The following is a 22,879-nucleotide window of genomic DNA, read 5'->3' as shown; positions in this document are numbered from 1 at the left end:
CACTTCCCATTGATGTGTTTTCCTCTTTTATGCCTATTCTAATGTTGTCACTGCCTCTTCTCTCCTCTTCCTGCCTATTATGCTCATAAACTGCCAGAAAATCTGTGGTTCTTTTCTTAATATTTACATTATTGTATGGGATAAAAACTACAGGTCCTGTACGTCCAGTCTGTGGGTCAGGGTCCGATATTCCTGAGCCACCATCCCTGTAGAAGCCTACTATGCCTTTTCTTCAGAACATCAGAACACTGAATGTCTAGTACTATTTGGGGTGTTATAAATAACCATGGCGGGTGCCTGAGACTGGGACTGTTGGACTGTATTTCATGTTGTTTAATCCTGATCGTTCTGCCGAAGCATTACCTTTCTTATTATTATACTCCCAGTAATTCTTCAGAAAGTGCTACTGGAAATACTAATTATAATACTCCACTACCTGTTCTCAACCCACTTGCTTGTTCTATATCCAGCTTGTTAAGGTGAGTCTCTGCTGCTGACATATATAGAACAAAACCCACAGTCTAATTCTGCTCTCATCGTGACCTGCCACTGCTGCAGACTGAGGTTTGTCATATGTGGGCGTTTTAGGTCACAGGTGTCAAACACAGAAGGCTCACGGGCCAAAAGCGCCCCCCAGAGGGTCCAAGGTGTGTGTGTGTGTGTGTGTTTTTTTTTTTAATGAAAATAACTTAGTGTTTTAGTCAGAGAATTGAGCAGAACACAACACTGAGACCCAGGACTAAACAGCAGACATACAAGAGCCCAGATTACAATCATTATTCTTATGAAATTTAAATTATTTGAAGGATAGATTATTAAAGGTAAACATTTAGAGTTTGACCCCCTGCTTTAGATAGATCTATCAGAATCAGAATACTTTATTGTGTTGTCGTCTACTGTTTTCTGTGGTTAAACAATCAAGGGAGGTCTTCTACTCTTATTGAAAACTTTGCTTTTTCCATTTTTTTAAATACATTCATTTAAATAACTGATCTTAAAGGACGTCGCTCCCCTGTGATTGGAGGGAGCTGTTTTAATTGCTTCTCTTATTAATAAGTCCAGTCATGAGGTGTGAATGGAGGATAAAACTTTCTGTGGACAGATGTTCAGACTAAAGACAGGATCACAGATTAAACCTGGTTCCTGGTGGATATATTCTGGATGAATGACTGAGAACCTTCACAACACAGTCCATGACTAAATATTCTCAGCTGGCTGCGAAGAAAAGTGACACGTCCAGACTAAAAGAAGCATTTATCCGTGTAAATAAATAAACTTCCTCAACTGGGTGGATTTCATATATATGAATATTCGTCAGTCCGCCTTTCTAAAAGATATGGGCGCTCCCGCGGCCAAGGACGCGCCTCCTAACGGGAACTTCCCTCGGTCTAAACTCTGTCTCCGTTATCCCGCTCACATACAGGAATACCTACCAGGAATACTTGGCTGTAACTAACAGAAACCAGTGAACAGATTTCAGCCGAGCGCCTGAAGGTAAAAAATGTTTTAAGAAATTACATTTGTGTGTTTTAGTTTCACTTTCGTAGTTTTACTTCCGCCTACACTGCAAAAAAGAGGGGTCTAAAAAAAACAAGCGAAAAACACTAAATCTGAGGGTAAAGGTACTAAACACAAGTGAAAACATCTTGCTGCATGAACAGATAATTTCATTTGACAAGATTTCTTGAATCAAGATTGTTAAATCTAGAAATAAGCAAGTTAAACACTTGAAATAAGAAATTAACTCTTAAAACAAGACAAATTATCTTGCACTTCTAATCTAAGTTGTTCTTTTTTTTTTTTTTTGTCTGGATAAGAACCAAATAATTTGCAGTGTAAGAGACGTTTTCAACCAAGGATGTGGTATATCATTTCATCTACTACCTCTTATCCTCACTAGTGTCACGGGGGTCCCAGTTGTCATCAGGCGAGAGGCGGGGTCCACCCTGGACAGGTCACCAGCCTATCACAGGGCTAACACAGAGACAAACAACCACTCACACGCAATTGACACCTAGTGTCAATTTAGAGTCACCAATCAGCCTAACCTAACAGCATGACTTTGGAGGTGGAGGTGGGAGGAAAACCTACACAGACACAGGGAGAACATGCAAACTCCACTCAGAAAGGCGCATTCTGGATTCAAATCCGGACCTTTTTGCTGGCAGGCATCAGTGCTAACCACCCAGCCACTGTGCCACTCCGATGGAGCATGTTTTTGGAGGAGTTAGGAGGAAAACCCACGCAGACACAGGAAGAACATGCGAACTCCATCCAGAGAGCCCCATTCTTCCCGTTCTGGACTCGAATCCGGACTTTCTCCCTGGCAGGCATCAGTGCTAACCGCCTAGCCGCTGTGCCACCCCCAAGGACCATGTTTGTGGAGGAGTTGGGAGGAAAACCCAGGCAGACACAGGGAGAACATGCTAACTCCACCCAGAAAGGTGCTTTCTGGACTCAAATCCGGACCTTTCTGCTGGCAGGCATCAGTGCCAACCACCTGGCCACTGGGCCACTCCTAAGGAGCATGTTTTTGGAGGATGGTGGGGTGGCCGCTGTGGCTGCTGTGGCTACTGTGCCACCCCCAAGGACCATGTTTTTGGAGGAGTTGGGAGGAAAACCTACACAGACACAGGGAGAACATGCAAACTCCACACAGAAAGGCCTGTTCTGGACTCGAATCCAGACCTTCTCGCTGACAGGCATCAGTGCTAACCACCCAGCCGCTGTGCCGCCCCTGGATATGGTATATAAGATAAAAAATAAACAAGTGAATAAAAAGGCAACTGGACTTCCTGATGCATCATCTCAGTTGCCAGTAACATAGTTTATCCTCCATTGGGGGTCCACTAGTTTGAAGTGTGCCGAAGTGCCCCCTACTGACATAAAATTTTAGATCAGGTCTGACCCTACATGTCCTGTGTGATATGTTCTTTTTTTGTGATCCACTTTTTTTATTGCTTTTAAAGTAAAGCATGTACATCAGTCCGATAGAGGTAAAAGACTACATTGCAATCCAATAAAATAAATAGAAAGAAAAAAAAATAGGCAGAAATTTGTTGATGGTTTGGGTTTTTAGAAGCCAAGACAATCGAGGACCAAGTCTTTTTCCAGTTCAATGAATCACCTCTGATGTAGTGCTCCTTTTCACTAGACCACACAGGCGCAATAGGGAAAGTTTTATAGGAAGCATCCCAGATAAGTGAATAAATTCGGGAAACCAAACCTCCTTTTTGTCCTCTATTACACAGAAGTGCAAAGGATGAGCAGTAAGAGGAGAAGTCCATGGCACATATGCTTTCATAGATGATCTTAGTTGAAAGTACAGAAATAAAGATGTTCCAGGTAATTGGTAAGATAGTTTCAGATCACTTGTAATCTGTCTTGTCACTGTTAATAAATGTGGCTATGTGGGGTTCTATTTGGGAGGCCAGCATGCAGGCAAAGATTTTTATTTCTGCATTGAGGATAGACAATCGTCTACAGTTCCCACATTTTGTGCTGTCTGGGCAATACTACTATGAAGGCAGCATTCATGTCATTGATGAAGGAACTAACTTCAACAGATTTATGAATCATGGCTAAAACGTATTGTCCCAGCTCTTCCCAATAGCTGAGATAAAACCCGGTAGACTTGCTTGTTTTCATACCAGCTATAGCATCTCTCAACTCAGTCAGAGTGATTGGTTCCCCCAGGCGCCGTGCATCTTCTTGCTAAAGTGTGGGAAGCTCTAAATTTTGAAAAAACAAAAAAAAACAAAAAGGGTTTCCCATTTGGTTTTATCTAATAAAACTTCAGATTTGTATAGCTCTGCATAAAATTTTTGGAAAGCAGTATTAATTTCTTTGGGAGCAGTCAACAATTTTTGGTTTGAGCTGATAGCTGGAATGTTGGAATATTTTTCACATTTTTGCAGACTAAGAGAGAGCAGGTGACCTCGAGCCATTAAAATGATAGTTCCTTCTAGTCCTATGAATTTGAAATTCAGCTCGTAATCTCAATATGTTGTTCAACTTCATTCTTACTGTGTCTATTTTCTTTTTATTGTCCTCTGTGGCGCCATCCCCCTGCTGTGCCTGTTCAAGCCTTTGCTATTCATTTTCAAGTGAATTAATTTTGCCCAGTTTTGTTCGGTTGAGATAAGATGCAAAGTGTGATACGTTTTCATCATTTTCCAGACAGAAACAATGATGACTGAGGAGATCCTGGTTGAAACGCTGGATGAGCTGAGTCCTGAGGACTTTGATCAGTTCAAGTTGCTCCTTCACACAGAAGGTTTATCATTCATCACATCGGAGCGACTGAAAGAAGCAAACACAGAGGATGTAGTGAAGCTGTTGTTGGAGTTGAACAGAAAAGACTGTGTGGAGGAGACCAGGAAGGTTTTATTGAAGATGGAGAGGACTGATCTGGTGCCGAGGTTGTCAAAGATCGACTCAAGAGCCAAAGGTAAAGCAATGAAATCACTATAATAATATACAGAAGGTCTTTATATGAAAATCTCTTCTGTTATAAACCTCAATGAACCCTGATGTTAAACAATCCTTTCCTTTCCTTTCCGTTAAACAAGTCTTTCTTTCTACTTTTCAGAGCAACAGCAGATTCCACTGAGCCACAGAGTGAGTAGTGTCACATTGATCCACTTCACTCAGTACAACTTCAATTCATGGTAAACACATCTAGAACAAATACAGGTTCTAATTCTCCTCCCATGTTCTCCGAAGAACAACCTGAACCATGGATCCAGGAGAGGCCACACTCATTAAAACTTGCCACTACTGTAGTTTAAAGTTTGTCGTGCGGGGGCACTGAAGGAGGACTCTTATGGGGGGAATAGGTGTTAATGCCGTTATTGTAGAATTTACTTCTTGACATCATCTGAAATGTTTTTGACATGTTTGTGTTATTCCTGACTCCGGAGGTGGAAACATGGTGGTTTCTAATTACAGGAAAACATGGAACTATTAAAAAATCATAAACCTGTTTATTAAAGTTAAACAGAAAAGAATGAGTCACCTTGTATCATGGACACACGAACAGGTGTGGTTTACTGTGTGTCCAGGTCATGGTCATCCAAAAGGTTTTGAACAAAGGCAACTGGACTTGCCGAATTTCTTGAAGATGTTTCATCCGAGTAGTTCTTTCAGTTCTGAGATAGTAATGGGAAGTTGACATTTTAATAGGAAACATCTGTGGTTAAACCCATCAGCCTACACCTAGGCTCCACTGTGAAGGGCTACAAAGCAGAACTAATTCTCCAGAAAGCTCAAACCCAGCTGCTCAACGCGAGAGTGAGACTGGTTCACTTCACCATCGACGCTCTCAGATCTGAGGCTTCAGCAAACTGACATCGCAGCTACCTGAGGACATTCTGGAGGAAGTCTCCAAATTTGTGGAAAATGCCCAAATCCCACAACATACAAAAGATAAGGAACGGCAGAAATGCAAATTTCTGTATTTACAAACACAACACAACAAACAACACATGTCTGAAGAACTGGAATAAAGGAGAAAGGATGACCACACCACACAGCCAGGGCATCCAGGAGACGTGGGTCCAGAACCTTTCAGACAGAGAACGCACTCAGCCAGAGAAAGAGATCTTAGCCAAAGCACTACCACAGAATCTGCAGTGAAGAACAACAATCTCAGTAACACAGAAGTCAAACAACTTAAACTAAACGTCAACATCAGCTCTAGCCAATGCGACAACACCACCTTCTAACATCCCCTCCCAGGATAGGAAGGTGCTAGTGTCACTGCAGAGGGACCAGGACATCACCATCCTTCCAGCTGACAACGGGAGATGCACAGTGGTGCTGAACACAGCAGATTACAACACCAAAATGAGCAACCTTCTCAGCAACAAGGACACGTATGAGACACTAAGACGTGACCCAACCAACACCTACAATATCAAAATGATAAACTACTTACAACAGTTGGAAAAGGAGAAGGCCATCGACAGACTCATTTACTACCGTTTGTACCCAGGAGAAGCCACACTGTGTATTTATGGACTCCCCAAAATACACAAGGAAGGAGCCTCACTCAGACCCATCGTCAGCAGTATAAACTCAGTCATCTACAACACTGCTAAGCACTTGAAATCCATCCTGTTTCCTTTGGTAGGCAACACCCCACACCACATTGAAATCTCCAGGAATTTTGTGAACAAAGCCAAGAACATCACACTGGGCCCAGAAGAAACCATCGTGTCCTATGATGTGACGTCACTGTTCACCTGCATTCCCACCAGAGAAGCAACACTTGTGGTATGGGAAAGACTGCAAAAGGATGACACCTCGGCCTCAACACCCAGTCTCACCCCAGACCAAGTCTGTGTGTTACCCGTGTACCTGTGCCTGATCACCACCTATTTCCAGTTTAATGGAGCATTTTACAGGCAGAAACACAGTTGTGCAATGGGGTCACCGATTGTGGCTAATCTCTACATGGAAGAAGTAGAGACCAGAGCCCTGACCACCTTTGCAGGTCCCACCTCCACCCACTGGTACAGATAGGTGGACGACACCTGGGTTAAGATCTGGACAGAGGAGGTAGAATCCTTCACACAGCACATCAATGCAGTGGACAGCAACATCAAGCTCACCAGGGAGGACATCAGCGGGGACTGTCTAGCCTTTTTGGACTGTTTGGTGCAGGTTGAAGAAAGCTGAAGCCTCAACATGGAAGTATACAGAAAACCCACGCACACAGATCAGTACTTAATATTTGATTCCCACCTCCCCCTGGAACACAAACTAGCAGTCATCAGAACCCTCCAGCACTGAGCACAGACTGTATCCACAAGACAGGATGGAGGCAAAACACATTAAAGTCGAAAAACCTTCTCTAAACAGGAGATGGACTGAGATTTAATCTGTCATCAATTTACAATTCAGTCTTGAATTATAGGTAAGCAACCAGTCATTAAGGGAAATTAGTGGCACCAGTTTCTGGTCAAGCAAATTTCTGATGGTTTTACCCACAGTTTTCCTATTTAAACCTCAACTTCCCACTAGTCTCTCAAAACTGAGGAAGCTACTTGGATGAAACGTCTTCAAGAAATTCTACAAGTGCAGTTGCTTTTATTCAATGCCTCTTGGTTTACTGTGTTTGATTATTTGGACAAACAGTGGTGTCATTAGTGGATTTAACTTTGCTACATTTTCTTATTTCTGAAACATTAATGAACAGAAAGTGATTTCACCTTTGACCCATGAACATTTCCTTTGAATTTACCAGGTGGAGTTGATGGTGTCTGTTACAGAGCTGCTCCTGGAAACACTGGCTGATCTGACTGACATCCAGCTCAGAGACTTTCATCATCACCTGAGTGTAATTCATCGTCTTAGATATGACTACAGGTTCTCATTGATGCAGCATTATACAGACCTACAGGACACAGTGTTTACTTTGGTTCAGAGTTTTGGTCAACAGTCTGTGGAGGTGACCATGGAGGTTTTACAGAAGATGGAGATGAATGATCTGATGAAGAGGCTGATAGACAGCAGCTCAGGACCCACAAGTAAGACAACGAAGACAAAAACACATTATAATACCAAGAAATATACTATATGTAATAGTAATATTCATGTATTGAGAAGACATTTAATTTGTTATTCAGTATTGTTGGAGAGGGAGGAAATGCAAAGATTATGTTAAATGTAATTTTTTGTGACTAACAGGATTCATTGCTGTGCTTTCAATCACATTAAAGCCTTTCTTTTCTTTTTATTATCAGAGATACTCCTGGATGAACATGCTGCTCAGATCCACAAAGTGAGTGATGTGTCTTCTGTCTTTTAATCAATAAGAGGCAGATTTAACATTTCTATGAACATTTACTATGAATTTTCCAGGAGGCAACACTGGCAGCCATCAGAGAACTGCTTCTGGAAACACTGAAGGATTTGAGTGAACAGGAGCTCAGTAAAGTTCAGTGGCTGCTACAGTACACCTGCTTCCAGAAAAACCTTCCACAAATCCCACTCAGAGAATCAGTGACTGGAGACTCAGCAGCTGTAGTGGATCAGATGATGAGAACATGTGGCCAACAGTCTTTGGAGGTGATCATGGAGGTCCTCATGGACATGAACAGGACTGATCTGGTGCAGAGACTGTCAGAGACCAGCTCTGGACCCAAAGGTATGAAAGAGAATATTGATGCAACAATAATCTGAGACAACCCAACAAATAAATGTGTTAAAAGGCAACTGAAGAGATGTCAGGAAAAAGTCTCAAAGTCTTTCAACCCACAGTCTAGGTCTTTGTCCTTATGAGCCATAACTGCTCATGTTCACCAACATGACCAAAGGCTCCTGGAGCTCAGCTGTTAGATTTCCAGTGTCTGCTGGGTTCATAGTTGCTCAGTTCACACTGTAGAAATGATCATAAAGGAGGAAGGCCCTAAGGGCCCCTGAAAGTTAATCAGCCCTCTAGGGCCCCTCAGAGACATCTGCTACTTACAATGAAAAGTGTTCACATCACCACTGCTATAGTTTAAAGTTTGTCAACCCTGGGTCGTCCTCAGAGAAGTCTCATACTGTCATTGAAAAGTTGGTGCATTGCCACTGCTCTAGTTTATGGTTCGTCAGCTCTCAGAATAGATCCTACAAAATGGCTTATGTAAGAAATGTCACTCAACATCAGTACAAATGTTTATTTTGTCTCATCTCATTTGAAAGCACATTAACATACCTTTAAAGTAATTCTATGTAATGATATTCCTCCATCCACCGAAGCGACGACAGTCGGAGCAAATGAAGCGATTGTATGGAAGCAGTATGTCTGTGCTTCGGTCGCATGACTAGTGACATTTGAAGCAGTTCAAGTGCTTTGAACAACGTGCTGGGCCACCAGGCGATTTGTATGAATCAAGTGAACCACTTCTGTGAGTTTGAAGATCTCGGACCAACATTGGACACTGTCCAACATATGCCTATCCATAAGGACATGTAAGCATAAGGACCACTTATGTTGTATTGCAGTTTAAGAACTGTTTTATAGGGGAATTTCTTACCAGTATGTGGGTGGCTGAAGAATTTTGAATTGGTTGTGTTGTTACAGTGACAGCATCTCCCACATCAAACGTCCCCATTTAGATGGAGCCAGGTTTTGTTGGGTTTAATAGGCTGAAACTTATTTATCAAGTGGTCTCTTATTGACGGCGCTCTTCGGGATGACAGTAGAGGGTTTCTCTTTGTCATTTCACATGGTGATGGTCCTGCCTTGAGAATGTGCCGTAATTGAAAATTTCCTGGTGACAGTGGTTGAATTCAATAATGAAGACTGTTGTTTCTCTTTCAGCAGATTAGATTTTTGATTTCAGCAGTTAAGTTCTTGAGGATGTTAAGGTGTGTTTGTAAGCTTTTTCTGTGCCAAATAAGTTGGTGAAATTTAGATTTGTCCTCAAGATATGTGTGTGCTACTAGCCGAGGTAGCAAAGCCTGTGCAGTCCCCACCCCTTGCTTCAAATCAGCCAAACTGCCCAAACTGAAGTGTACACTGGTGGGGCCCCCCTAATGCAAAGACATCACTGGTCATCACCAACTATGTAAATGTAGCATCAGTGCCATCAAAATGGAGATGATGATGGACTAAAGCAGGAAACAACTTCACACTGCACAGGTGAACATCCAGGCCTTGGAAATTGAGATCGTAGAGGATTTCAAATATGTGGGTGTTCATCTGAATAATAAACTGGACTAGACATACAACACAAACGCCCTGTACAAGAAGGACCAAAGTCGTCTTCACCTCCTCCTCACTGCCCACATTTACTGACATAATTCTGTGCTACTGTGACAAACCAATATCCTATATGTGGGATAAATAAATGTTGTCTGATGCCTTATGATTCATTTACATCAAAATCACTTGTGCGAACAGAAGTTCAGTGAAGTGTCACCAATTTTCAGATCCATCTTAGACTTTGCTCTCAAGTTAGAGCGGCATTACGTCGTAGAACATCCAAATACATGTCCAGTTACATTGTGGTTTTAAGAGTCAACTGATTTGAATTTAATTCTGTGTCTCAATAAGAAATTTCAACAAGTTTGGATCCTGAAGGAAGCGTTAAGGTAATCCCTTACTTTCCTCCTTGTGTTCATGTTATTATTGTTTCATTAATTTCTTATTTGATGTGATGTTACCAAGTTCACAATGGTTTTCCTCTGCAGCAGGACTCCAGCGACGGGACTAAACTTGACCCTGAAGTGAACAGGACTGATGCAGCCAAGGCTCCAACTTACAGGTAAAAATAATTCCCGGAAAGTTCAACTGAGTTACACTAATATTCTTTTACCCAATATCACAGTTTAGCACAATTAGAATATTTCAGTTTAGTTTAGTCTGTTTGTTGGCTGGTGGTCAGAGCCTGGGAGTCTTAGTTTAGGTTTGTCTTCAACAACTATGCTAATGGTGATGCTAATGGATAGCATGGTACCAGCAGTTTGTTGCTACATATACAGACATCTGAAACAAAACTTCATTAATGTTCTGCTCTAAGTAGGTATTAGAAACTTTTAGCAGTGGTTAGCATCACAACATGAAGGTTTTGATATATAGGGCTGCAACAGTCAACAAAAATGAGTTCATTTGCGTGGAATTATGTTGGTGTGTTATGGTGTTTATGTCTGTCCTCATTTATTGAGGCTCACTCTGCAGAAAAGAATGAGAAAGACAACAAGCCTAGCCTCAATAGTGTGGGAAGTCATTAAACGCAGACCTAGCACATTTAGTAAAAAAGTACAATCTCTAGATTCGGTATCTGGACTATTCCAGAGAGTTTAGTCTGATTGTTGGTTGGTGGTCAGAAACCAGGTATGTTATTGTTGTTATTAAACCAGGTAGAATTACTGACACTAACCTTTAGCTTTGGTTAGCATCACAACATGAAGGTTGTAGCTAATCTAGTGCTTAAACAAAGATTCAATCGACTACTCAGAAAATAGTTGATTGATTCATTAACTGAAACAATAATTATTTGCTGCAGCCCTGAATAAAATGTGAGCCTGCTATGTCCCTTCATGAGTCCATACAGTGTAACGTGTCTCAAACTTCAGTCTACAGTCTGAAGCAGGACACTTTGAATGTGCTGTGTCTGGTCTGCGCTGGGTCTGTGAGGAGAAGGCCAGCCTTAAGTACCACTTCTGTTCTTGGGAGGGACACATGGAGAAGATGGAGCATATACATTACATGCCTGCAGGTCCCTTAATGGATGTCACAGTCATGACTGGGACGTTAAAAGAAGTCTACCTGCCACACTTGATTTGCATTGGTAAGAGAACATGAAGGAAGGAAGTCAAACGTGTTTAGTACATTAGTGATGAAGACTTTCTAACCTGTGTCTTTGTGCATTTTGTGCAGACGACATCCCAGATATACTGAACCAGTTTGCAGTGCTTCACATAAATGACTGTGGAGACGAAGTGGAAGAAGTGTCCGAGGTCACAGCATCACACGTCAAGTTAAAGGAACCGATTTTCTCCCCGAGGGGGGTCCTGATGAGAGCTGACTTACCCGTGAAAATCAACTGTAACGTGTTGATATATCAGACCAACACAGCTTTCCTCACTCTGCATGTTTATCTGATCCCACGGGACGATGGTCTGAAACAGGTTATCATCTTATTGGACTTATTATAAAACATGAGGTGTTACTGCTGCTTCCTGTAGCATTTGACCATCTTTTTATTTTGTTTTATTCTCTACAGGCAATCACCCAGGAGAAATTATCAGAGGGTTGCAAAGAAATCCGAAAGACAAAACCAGAGAAATCTCTAAAATTTAGAAATCGTTTTCTCCTGACAGCAGATGTGGATGGTGCAGAAATCTATCCTGAAGTACGGTTTGAACGACTTTTCTCTGGTTTGAAATGTTTTATCACAGATCACCAGATGGATTCATTGACCTGCAGCTTGTTGTTTTTCTTCAGGAGGGGTTAAAGCTCAGATATGACACTGACCCAAACTTCTTTGAGGTGTACATTAAGAATCCAAACAGAGACTTCCATCTCAAGCTCACAAAGAGAAATGAGCTCCAGTCAGTTTGGATGTGTCCAGTACGAGAAGGTTGGTTTGAAATGAAACAGGAAAGAACATGTGTACTCTGCCTGAGAACCTAAAGAATCATATGTCAGTGTGTTTCTAGTGATAGATGGTGGTCTGTGGTTAGTAGCAAAACATAAGCTGAGGCTCTCCACCAACAATCCCTTCATCTCTCTCTACAACCACCAAAGTGCTCCATCTTTAAACTGGATCTGTGCTGACCACCATCTACTGCAGGAAACACTGACTCTGGATATTATCTCATACTTTCCACTGCAGAGAACCTCTCAGATCCTTTCAGACCAGCTCGATGTTCATCTTGTCTTCCCTGCTGCTTGTTTTTCAGGTGAATAAAGAAGTACTGATCCTCTACAAGGTGAGACATGTTGTCTTGAGTGTTTAATAATCTTTGTTAAGCCATGGCACACATTGTACATTACACAAATCCCACGGCATACCACCAAATAAAAATGTCACAAAAAGTATATATAATGAAATAATGATCATCAACTGTCAGTTTACTCTAAATTTTAAATCTACTCGGTAAGTTTATGTCATGGTTGAGTTTCGTGCGTCACATACTTAACAGTGCTTGTGCCAAAGCACACCTCTTCCAATCATACTGGGCCAGTGATGGATTCGCTAATAATGAGGTTCAGCGTGATGAGGTTCCACCAAATGGGTTGAAGAGCATCATGGCAGGATATCCATCTGAAGTCACTCAGTTTGTGGATATCATCAGTCTGCTACCAAGGTAGGATTTTAACAGTGCAGAGGGCCACTAGCAGATAAGACATGACATCCAGCCTGCAGAGCCTTCTGAGAACATCACCGTGGTGACCCCATCCATTTAGGGGATAGATGGAATCGATTCTGATTTCTCTGTAAAAGATGGACACCTGAGCACGCATGCAGTTCAAACCTGGAAAATCCGGAGCCTGTGTCTCCTGACGGGGAGCTGAGAACACCTTCAGTATCCAGGAGCAAGATATTCTGTGTCTAGAGAAGTAAGACAACACCCCTGCTTTGGGCTACTGACCAGTTGCAAGCTGAACTTTCTGCTGTGCACCACAATCTGAAGATGTAGGTCAAGGAAGAGGATGCATGTAGCCAGTGTGGAGTCAGTCTCATGTGGAGATTGCTAAATGGACCGAGCTGCAGACAGTTAGTGCCAACAAACTTTAGGCACCACCACCCACATTCATGACCTTCCAACAGGAAGGAGCAAGGCAAGTAGATGTAGTAACCCAGCATCCATACTGCATCAAGCATTTGACTGGGAGTTGCGCATGGACCTAAAGAAGAAGACGGTCTTTCCACAGGAGGTGGTGGCAACCACCCTCTGACTGGACATGGACTGGACTCAAAAGGAGTTCTGAGACAATCATAGACAAGACAAGACAGACTAGCCATCTCCCATCAGCCCAAGAAGGCCAGGCACCAGGACCTGACTGATGAGGCTGGAATCAAAGGATGGTACATAGCCTTGTTCCTGATCACTGTAGGCTGTTGAGGTTTCCCTGTAATATCAGTGTGCTATTTCCTATAAAAGATTCGGCTGAATCCTAAACAGCTGCAGAAGTCCGAGGCTGAATAGATAGCCACAGCAGCCGAGACCAGCTTCAGGTGGTTGATATTTGATGTTTATTTCATCTAGCTCAATATTAGCTTAGCATTCGCTCAATATTAGTTTAACTGATTTATCTGCAAGTTGATTGTTCCGGGACCAGACCTGGCACAGCAGCACAAAGTAGGAAGAATACTTTCTGGTGACGGCCATTGCTGTTTCTCTCTCTATTTTCTTTGTCCTTCCCTAATTATGATTTCTTTCTGTACTTTTCTTTCCTTCTTATTTCTCTACGTCCTTCTTTCCTCTTCTCTACTTCTTTCTCCTCTTCTTCCTCATTTCCTTGTCTATTTCCTCCTTCCTCCTACTTCTGATGTACTGTGGATACTGTCTCATATACATGGCATCGCTGTAAGTTTGAAATGTGTCCAAGCATTTATACTGAATCTTTATCTGTTGAATAGAGATGAATCCTTGACCTGATCTTTGTTTCAGCTTCGAGTGCCTCAGTCAGAGCAGCTGGTGGAAACATGACAACAGAAGGTAGGTGTCCAGGAAGAGGTCCAGAGTCCTGAAGGAAATTGTGGCAGCTACACGTTATAAAATGTAAAGAACAATTGACATTTTGGAGGAAGATGAGGAGATAGATTCCTGATCTGCAGATGATCGAGTCGATCGCTTCCTTTTTATTTCTCACTTTCATCTGTAACTATCCTTTAAACCAAACAAAAGAATCAAGATCAGAATGACTTCATGTCACCAACAGATCTGAGCAGTCACCATAAGGATTATTTCTGCTCCTTTTTCCAGGCAAACACTTTGTGGATGAACATCAACTGGAGCTGATCAGAAGAGTGAGCAACATTGAACCCATTCTGGACGAGCTCCTTGTCAAAGAAGTTATCCAAGAAGAAGCGTATGCTACAATCAGAGCTATGTCGACCTGTGAGGACAAGATGAGGGCGCTCTACATCGGTCCACTCAAAGCTGGTATTGTCTGCAAAGACGTCTTCTACGAAACCCTTAAGACACACGAGAAATATCTCATCACTGACCTCAACAAGGGCCAGTGATCGTACATTATCAGACACGTGATGAGGTTTAAAACCTGATGCATCAAATGTTTCTCCCCCATTCTCCATTAGCTCTTGTCTACTTCCTCTTCTCCCTTCACTACGTCCTTCTTTCCTGCCTTTCTAATTTATTTCCTGCTCTACTTCCTTCTTCCTTCTTTGCTTCCTTCTTTCCTCCTCTACTACTTCCTGTCTACTTTCCTGCCCAGGAGGGCTGTACCTAAATCCACCTCTGCCAAGGTTCATCATGCTTCTCTTTTTATATATATATAGGGCAATACTTGAACTACTGTCTTCCTACGTTAATTGCACAGTTAAGAGCTGTTCCTTACTGTCCCTGTTCACCAGTTGCCTTCTGTTCCATGCGCCTGCACTGAATTGAGTCAAAGGACCTTTGTCCACTCTGCACTTTTTGCGTGGAATATGTTGATTTTATTGAGCCATTTAAATCTCCCTCTGGGGCAGTAGTTGAAAGACTTGTGATTGATTCACTGATGTCGGACATGTCCTTAACAATGTCAGTATAACCCCTCTCATTGAGTTTAGCTGACTTTTACTCTATCGTTAAGCTCCGAAGAAGCTTTCCATTTTGGTTTGAAGTTAGTGTTCCTTTACAGTAGCCAATTCAGTCATTTACCTCCTGGCTGGCTCGCCAACAATTTGCACTGTAACTCTGCTAACTTACCTGTAATGGTTAAGGACCAAAAGTAAGCTTTAACTAGTTAGCTGAGTGGTGGACCAGTGTCTACATTCATAGAGATAAATACTCTGCTGTGCAACAGTCAGTTAGAAAGACCGCAGACCCAGACCCAAGTTTAAACTTGTATTATATTAATTTCAGTGAGCTTTTTTAAATCTAAGGAGAGGACTTGAGGCCAAACACCACAATATTCACTTTTTTATGTAATCTGCATTAGATATTTTTGCTTGTTTGTCTTTTGTCTGCATTCCTACTGTGTCATTGTGTAACTGTGTTTTGTATTTGCTGCTGTCATGACCAGCTATCATGACCAGGACTCACTTGAATAAGAGGTACTTCATCTCAATGGGATCTTCCTGCTTAAATAAAAGTTAAAACATAAAAAACTTGTGAACTTGTCTTTTTAATCCACTCTTATTAAACAATCACCATCCATTATTTTGAACCTATTACCACCTGGGTCTTTTTACGTTACACCCTTTTACCTGTAGTGGATGTGGTCCTAACACCAAGTCCACAAATCTCTCTGGGCCCACGTGGGACACACATAAGCCTAAATGACTACATCTTTTCTTTTACATTTCAAATATATAGCTTTACTGTTTTATTTAATGTGCTGAAAGTAATTATGTTTTTGGTTATATTCACTTTTTTTTTTTTTACTTACATTTGCACTCCTTTTTTTCTTGTACTCTGACCATGAATGTTACATTTACTAAAAAAAAAAAAAAAATTATATGATACTGGTATTACTCTCTTAAATACAAGCTCAAGTTAAATATTTCATATTTTATATTAATATTGAATTCCATAAAATTCCAAGCCTGTCTGCATAAGGGATGTAATGATTATCGTTATAATGATAAACTGTGGTAATATTTCTGACAGTTGATATTACCGTTTCAAAAATGTATTATTGTTAAAACCATGTTTGATTACCACACTTTGAATAATGCATGAATAATGCAATGTATGAACTGAAAACACGGCGGAAGGCATCTGCACAGCAAGCCATCTTCATGAACACCACCCATAACTATACAGTGAGTACAAGCTAAGTTGTGCTAACTTGTAGCTGAATGCATGATGTGGGGACTTAGGAAGAACTTTCCTATAGTTCGTCAATAAAGGAAACTGAGGTTTTAAGTGTTATCCAATGTTACTTATGTAAAAATACATATTATTGACACAACACGTAGAGCAGCTGAGCAACATGTGGCCCTATTGTGTAGGAATGCTGCTACTTAATTATGCATGTTTGAATCATAGGCTTACATAGCATCTGTAAAACAAAATAAAACGGGAAAGAGCTGTGACTGACTGTATCATTTTCAGAATTTCTTGAACCAACCTGCTGCTCCTGACATGGCAGTCCCAGAAGAGATGCCATTCTACGCAACACCATACACTACACCATTGAAGAACTGGATTTTCCACCAACCTTCTCTAAAGTCCTGCCCGCTGTTAAATTATTCAAAAACAAGGCCCTTGGTCCTGATGGCATCCCTGCAGAGATATTTAAACAGGGAAGATATCTCTGCACCAGAGTAATCTTCTACTTTTGGCAGGACCCAGGAGAATATCACTTTGCTGTTGCCGGAATGGTCTTTGCCAAAGTGATGCTGTCCAGACTCATTCTGAGCATAACGGTACATCTACTGCCCTGGTCCCGATGTGGCTTCAGAAAAATTTGCCACACTGTAGACATGATTTTTACAACTTTGCCAGCTACAATGTAAGTGTAGAGAGCAACATGGGGACCTTCACATGGCCTTTCTGGGTCCATCAAATACCTTTGTTACGGTCAGTAGAGACTTGCTCTGAGCTGCCCACAGAAGTTCGTTAACATCCTGCAAAGTTTTCACAAGGGGATGATGTCTCAGATGAGGATGGGAGTCCAGGGCTTTCAATGTATGCACAGATGTTAGGCAGGACTGTGTACTCTTCTCTCCAGTACTCTTTAACATCGTCCTCACGAGTGTCACCCGGCTACTGCACAAAGAGCTTGAAGAAACAATGTGTTGTTGGATTACAGATTGGATGGGAACCTAAGAGACTCCAGGCTGCTGCAAGCAACATTAACAGTTGTGAAGGCTTATAATAGTTAGGGTTAGGGTTAGGGTTAGGGGTTAGGGGTTAGGGTTAGGGGTTAGTTCTAATGTATAGCTAATATACAGTATGTATATATATGTTGCCCTGGCCTAGCATGGATGTATTATGCACACCCTCGGTTATCACTCTGTTGAAGGCAATGTGCTGCAATGCATAGGTGCAATTTAGCTTGTATTAGCCACTTTTAATAAAGACTTTTTAAATTTTGGACCTCAAGAGTGTCCTGGTTACCTTCTACCTAGTTTGACACAAATATTATGCACTTGTTGAAATAACCTGACTACTGAACTTCTCTGTTACAGTTTTAACCACCGTTTATACTGTTTTTCAACTTAACATTCAAAAAACGATGTGACATGCATAAATCCTGTTGTTTTCAGTGCAAATTAACACTACATCAGGACCTAGGCTCCAAATTAAGTTTGTTTCATTCACTGGTGCCGTGTTTCCACCGTTCACATATCCTACAACAGCATCCAACACCACAAATGACATCAACAGATTAAAACAAGTGAACCAAGTTGTCTGTGAACTCACATTCTTATTAAAATCTACAGATTAGCTTGCTAGCATCTTCAATGTAAACTTGATGGTTCTGCTAGTTTAGCACATTAGCATGTTGTTGGCTGGTCCAATAAATCACACAATATCACAAAACAAACTCTAAAACTGACACAAACCACTACACGTACAACATTAACAACATGCTTATCTTTAAGACTGTGATGTGCCTGTGCATTCTGGAGGAATATTAACCCACAGGTCTGTTGAAAACAAGATGAACACACGAAGAGCTCACAGTTTCACCGCAGACTTTATTCTGTGGTGGTGCATGTCTCAGTATTAACATTAAGAATTAGTGACATTTCTAGGAAAGATTTGTGTTTAAATTACCACCACCTTTTTTAATCCTTTTAAATACTTTTATCTTTTTAAGTTTAGACTTAAATCAATTATTTTTTAAATAATCTTACCTGAACTGTTGTTTATTTCCTTTTTACCCACATTTTTAACCCACTACGTGAAGTTATCTCCAATACAAAGAAAAAATCACTGCATCACCTGGATCCTCCTCAAACCAATCTCCATGGTGATCAGATGACATATGTCCATCAGCACATTAAGACCCACCCCCAAGTGATCTAATTGGCCCTGCAGATCATAACTGGAGCTGAGAGACTCCTGATGAACCTTCTTTAAGATTCATTAGCTTCTAGGTTTTTCAAACTTCTTTAGTTTTGGTTTCACGTAGGATTCAACGTCGCTCGTTCTGGGCCCTGGAAAGAATCCAGATGTTTGAGACGCTCGTCTCCAGGAGATCAACGAGGTCCAATCTCGTCTTCACGGTGGTCAAGGAGACAAGAATCGCGTCTAGAAGCTGACGAGGATCAGCATTTCTTCTATGCTGCAAAAGATTCTTCTACACAGCCTCCATGCGCATCCTGGAAGCACCGCTACAGGACATAATTTATCATATTTATCTGTTGGTTAAAAAACATCAACTTAATTATTCGCTGAAAAATATACATTCGCTGATTATTAATGAGATTCATTACATCATATGGATTCACAAACATATTTTCTGGATTAATCATGCACATGTGGATTTCTTGAATTTTTTTTACTAAATCAAATAATAACCTGAAGCGAAGGTGATGATGTGAGATGACAGACAGTTACTCCTGGAAACAGCTAAAAAGAGTTTTTAATTAATTTATTCAAACTAAACCAGGAACTGAGTCTCATCACATTGATGGAGACACTTCTGAACACATGGACTCTGATTGGACCTGGAAGTTAACTTCTAATCCTAGACTTGAGTCTTATTGGACTGAATAAATTAATACACTTGTATATTATTTCTGTTCCAGTAGAAACATCTGAGCACTGCTGCCTTTCAAGTGTTGGAACCGGGACGACACACCGTGGGTCTCGTTACTGGGACAAAGAACGCGCAAACGTTGAGGAGAAAATTCGGTTTTATTTAAAAATGATGAGGCTAAAAACTCTCGACTTGTTTGACTTGTGGTGGATAAAAACAGCTGGTGAAAATATTAATTCATTTTTTTTTTATCAACAAAACATTTGATGCATCAGGTTTTAAATCTCATCACGTGTCTGATAATGTACGATCACTGGCTCTTGCTGAGGTCGTCAACGAGATATTTCTCCTGTTTCAGAAGGATTCCATAGAAGACGTCTTTGCTGCGAACGCCAGCTTTGAGCGGACCCCTATAAAGCGCCCTCATCTTCTCCTGAGTGGTCGGTTTAGATCTGATTGTATCATACGCGTCTTCTTGGATAACTCCTTCGACAAGGAGCTCATCCAGAATGGGTTCGATGTTGCTCACTCTTCTGATCAGCTCCAGTTGATGTTTATTCACAAAGTGATTGTCTGGAAAAAGGAGCAGAGAGCTTTTAAATATTTCTTAAGTGTGTGAAATTAAAAGACAATCAGACAGTGATGTGAAGGAGACACCCACCTTCTGCCATCGTATTTCCACCAGCTGCTCCGGCTGAGGCACTCGAAGCTGAAACAAAGGTCAGACTTCACAAACAACTCAGAAACAAGCTGGTGCTCGGTTCAGTTTTTTTGTGTATAGGATGTATTATAGTGATATATTAGATTTTTGTAGAGAATGCATAAAAGTTTCTGGATTCTGGGTTCGTGCAGCAGTTCGGTACAAGTTTCTCATGGTGACGTTTAATCCTGAGAAACCTGCAGCAGGTTTATGGATCTACTAATGAGGATATTTTTAACTGATCACTTCATAATCCACACGTACACGGGGCCGTTACATCTACTTTACAGGTCCAGGTTTTTATTTTAATGCTAGTTTTAGTTCGAACATTAGATCTGATCATCTATTGTTTCTTCAAATCTAGCAGGAGGCTTTTGTTCTTGATCTTAGTTTGTAGAAGACATCATAAATTTTACTGTATAAATAAACTATACTGGATGACAATATGCACAATACTGTACATATAACATAGCCATATGTTCTATTGCACATATTTATATTGGTATTAATATTTATATTACAGTTCAGTTCCATTCCAACTTAGATTTAGATATAAATATAATCTTCTTAATACTTTTACTGCTTCTTCTGAGCATCTTACAGAGTTGTAAACTACTTGTTGCACTGGACAACCTCCAACCTCCTCTATTCTATTCTATTCTATTCTATTCTATTCTATTCTATTCTATTCTATTCTATTCTATTCTATGTTTTCAAGCCTCCGTCGCTCCTCCTCATTCAAACTAGGAGTGATGATCAGTGTCTCCTAATTTGCATAATCCACACTTCCTCTCTGAAAGCATTCATTCATTTCTTTGTTTCTATTTTAAATGAAACATCCGATCGGGTTTTAAATCATATGTGTTACGTACGACTCTGAATCATGTCACAAGAACTGGTCTGGGTCGTGACCAGAGTCTCCTACTTTGCATAATCGACGTTTCCTGTTTCTCGTTGCGTGTTTTGAAATCTCTTTGGTTTGAACATTCAATCTTTTCAACCTTTTTCCTTCAAACCTAGCAGCTGACTTTCTTCTAGTTGTTGATGTCGTGATGTGAAAGGTCATTAAAGTGATTCGATCATTCATGGATCTTCTATTGACGTCTTTATGCTGAAGCACGAATGAAAACGTCCATCTTTTGTGTAAATACTGGGCAAATAGTGGCAGTCTGAGGAACGACTAACATCCAATCAGCCTTTTGTCAAATGTCAAACGTACCAGAGAAGAATAATTACTGTGGAATGTGACAGCTAAATCTGTGATGTGTGCAAAAGTGTAAAAAGAAAAAGGAAAGACAACAACTCACAGGAAGCAGGAGGAGTGGAGGATTGTCCGCTTGTCTCTTTAGCTACAAATATGAAGAGGACACAGTGTTAGATTGTGTTGAAGACAGAGTTTAAAATGCCTGAGCAATGTTTATATTTAAATACTACTTATGTCCTTTAGTAGCTTATAGTTTTTCACGGATGGTTTCTGTCATTTTAGATACTTAATATGATGCCGATGATTGTGACATAATGGCGACGACCAAGGGTTGTAAAATAACTTCAGTGTATAATCCAATATTTCTGTGGAACTGGTGGATGTAGAGCAGAGCCTATGATTAATTAGACGAAAACGCCGGTGAGTCTGAAGGAAGTGTGGGCGGGGCTTCGCTATCGTGGCTCCGCCCTCGGACCGTACTGATCAGACTCTGGCTTTATCCCCGCGAAAATAGTATCAGTTTGGCAAAGTGAGAGGAAGTGGAGACGTGTTCTCCATGTTTATATACAGTCTATGGTCCATAGTTGCGAAACCCTCTCATTTCATAAATACATATGTGTAGAGCAGGTAATGTTTAGAGATAGCAACTAGTTATTCAGTTGCATAATAATTAATGCTTAATATGTTTTAGTATTTATGGAATATATAACGTAACATATAATAGACCGACCCTAGTGAGGAAGGAGTGCGGAAGATGAGATGCGATGAGATAATCGTCCTTTTCCCTCCACAGCGGAGGAACCGGATTGGCTGCAGCCTGCACCTCAGGGAAGTAAAGCTCTAGTAGAATAATCACAGACTAGCTACGCGTAACCGCGGGGTCTTTACCGAGACTCTCCGCGATGTCTGCGCAGTCAATGATCTTCAGGATGTCCACGGTCACCGGCAGAGCTCCCGCCTCGGTAAACGTGGAGACCAGGACGTTGGTCACGTCGATGCGGTCTTTCCCCTCCACTTTGCTGCGCTTTACGCGCGGCTCGTCCCTGCGGTCCAGGAGCTTCTCCACAAACTTCTTGAAGTTGTCCTGCGACAGGTCCTCCAGGGCGTCCAGAAGAGCCGCTTTGATGCTTTTAGGAGGCATTTGTCCGCTCCGAGGCTCAAATCAGACCAGCTCAGGCTCAAGGCGCAAAACTCAGTGAGAAATAGGAAGCGAAGTGCGATGCATTCACGGGCTGTCGGATTTTTGAACCCAGATGTTACGCATCTATAGAACATAATATAAACATGATAAATGAGGCAGCAATGCATAAGACTTATGAATCTAAAAAATAATGTAATAACATAAAAAACTTGATTTTAGTCACACGCACGTGGTAAGAACATTTCTTTTTCTCTTCTTTCTTTCCGGTGAGTTAGTATGTGACCGCTTATGTAACGCCAACAGGGTCCGAGGTTCCAGTTACAGCGGCAGTAAAATGAGTGAGCAGGTCATTTAAGAGTGAAATAAAGGAAGTTTGCATGTTCTCCATGTGTCTGCGTGGCTTCTCTCCACATACACCTAATAAAAGTCTTTATATACTATTCTCATATTTTTATATTGTAGGTTTAGAACAAAACTAAAATCTCATTGTTCGGGGAAACGTGTTTC

At 41.2% G+C, this 22,879-nt stretch overlaps 4 protein-coding genes across 4 annotated transcripts; 3 read left to right on the top strand and 1 right to left on the bottom strand.

Moving 5' to 3' along the window:
* Positions 1 to 1,005: 1,005 nt before the first annotated feature.
* Positions 1,006 to 8,187, top strand: LOC125016083. The gene is made up of 6 exons (XM_047598259.1): positions 1,006 to 1,494; positions 4,180 to 4,450; positions 4,592 to 4,620; positions 7,250 to 7,532; positions 7,749 to 7,786; positions 7,867 to 8,187. Exons 2-6 carry the CDS (start codon positions 4,189 to 4,191, stop codon positions 8,185 to 8,187), a joined length of 933 nt encoding a protein of 310 aa, XP_047454215.1. The 5' UTR covers positions 1,006 to 1,494; positions 4,180 to 4,188.
* Positions 8,188 to 10,935: 2,748 nt separating this feature from the next.
* LOC125015987 (NACHT, LRR and PYD domains-containing protein 1 homolog) lies at positions 10,936 to 12,423 on the top strand. The gene is made up of 5 exons (XM_047598144.1): positions 10,936 to 11,285; positions 11,375 to 11,625; positions 11,721 to 11,849; positions 11,942 to 12,077; positions 12,333 to 12,423. The coding sequence occupies exons 1-5, from the start codon at positions 11,177 to 11,179 to the stop codon at positions 12,401 to 12,403; spliced, it is 696 nt and encodes a 231-aa protein (XP_047454100.1). The 5' UTR covers positions 10,936 to 11,176; the 3' UTR covers positions 12,404 to 12,423.
* A 1,378-nt stretch (positions 12,424 to 13,801) lies between these two features.
* LOC125015991 (apoptosis-associated speck-like protein containing a CARD) lies at positions 13,802 to 15,719 on the top strand. The gene is made up of 2 exons (XM_047598150.1): positions 13,802 to 14,163; positions 14,431 to 15,719. Exons 1-2 carry the CDS (start codon positions 14,151 to 14,153, stop codon positions 14,691 to 14,693), a joined length of 276 nt encoding a protein of 91 aa, XP_047454106.1. The 5' UTR covers positions 13,802 to 14,150; the 3' UTR covers positions 14,694 to 15,719.
* A 3,747-nt stretch (positions 15,720 to 19,466) lies between these two features.
* On the bottom strand, positions 19,467 to 22,456 carry LOC125017032 (apoptosis-associated speck-like protein containing a CARD). The gene is made up of 4 exons (XM_047599865.1): positions 22,120 to 22,456; positions 21,335 to 21,376; positions 19,989 to 20,036; positions 19,467 to 19,900 (listed from the first exon to the last, which is right to left on the bottom strand). Exons 1-4 carry the CDS (start codon positions 22,370 to 22,372, stop codon positions 19,638 to 19,640), a joined length of 606 nt encoding a protein of 201 aa, XP_047455821.1. The 5' UTR covers positions 22,373 to 22,456; the 3' UTR covers positions 19,467 to 19,637.
* Between the last annotated feature and the right edge of the window lie 423 nt (positions 22,457 to 22,879).

Source organism: Mugil cephalus, chromosome 11 (genome assembly GCF_022458985.1).
Source record: "Mugil cephalus isolate CIBA_MC_2020 chromosome 11, CIBA_Mcephalus_1.1, whole genome shotgun sequence".
NCBI lineage: Eukaryota > Metazoa > Chordata > Actinopteri > Mugiliformes > Mugilidae > Mugil > Mugil cephalus.
This window is presented reverse-complemented; position numbering and strand designations above follow the sequence as displayed.

Coding starts and splice junctions, on each gene's coding strand:
- LOC125016083 (XM_047598259.1), top strand. CDS start 4,189: ATGATGACTGAGGAGATCCTGGTTGAAACGCTGGATGAGCTGAGTCCT. Junction 4,451..4,591: donor GATCGACTCAAGAGCCAAAG/GTAAAGCAATGA, acceptor TCTACTTTTCAG/AGCAACAGCAGATTCCACTG. Junction 7,533..7,748: donor CAGCAGCTCAGGACCCACAA/GTAAGACAACGA, acceptor TTTTATTATCAG/AGATACTCCTGGATGAACAT.
- LOC125015987 (XM_047598144.1), top strand. CDS start 11,177: ATGGAGAAGATGGAGCATATACATTACATGCCTGCAGGTCCCTTAATG. Junction 11,850..11,941: donor GTGCAGAAATCTATCCTGAA/GTACGGTTTGAA, acceptor GTTTTTCTTCAG/GAGGGGTTAAAGCTCAGATA. Junction 12,078..12,332: donor GATGTGTCCAGTACGAGAAG/GTTGGTTTGAAA, acceptor TTTCCACTGCAG/AGAACCTCTCAGATCCTTTC.
- LOC125017032 (XM_047599865.1), bottom strand. CDS start 22,372: ATGCCTCCTAAAAGCATCAAAGCGGCTCTTCTGGACGCCCTGGAGGAC. Junction 20,037..21,334: donor CTCCACTCCTCCTGCTTCCT/GTGAGTTGTTGT, acceptor CCTTTGTTTCAG/CTTCGAGTGCCTCAGCCGGA. Junction 19,901..19,988: donor TGGAAATACGATGGCAGAAG/GTGGGTGTCTCC, acceptor TCCTTTTTCCAG/ACAATCACTTTGTGAATAAA.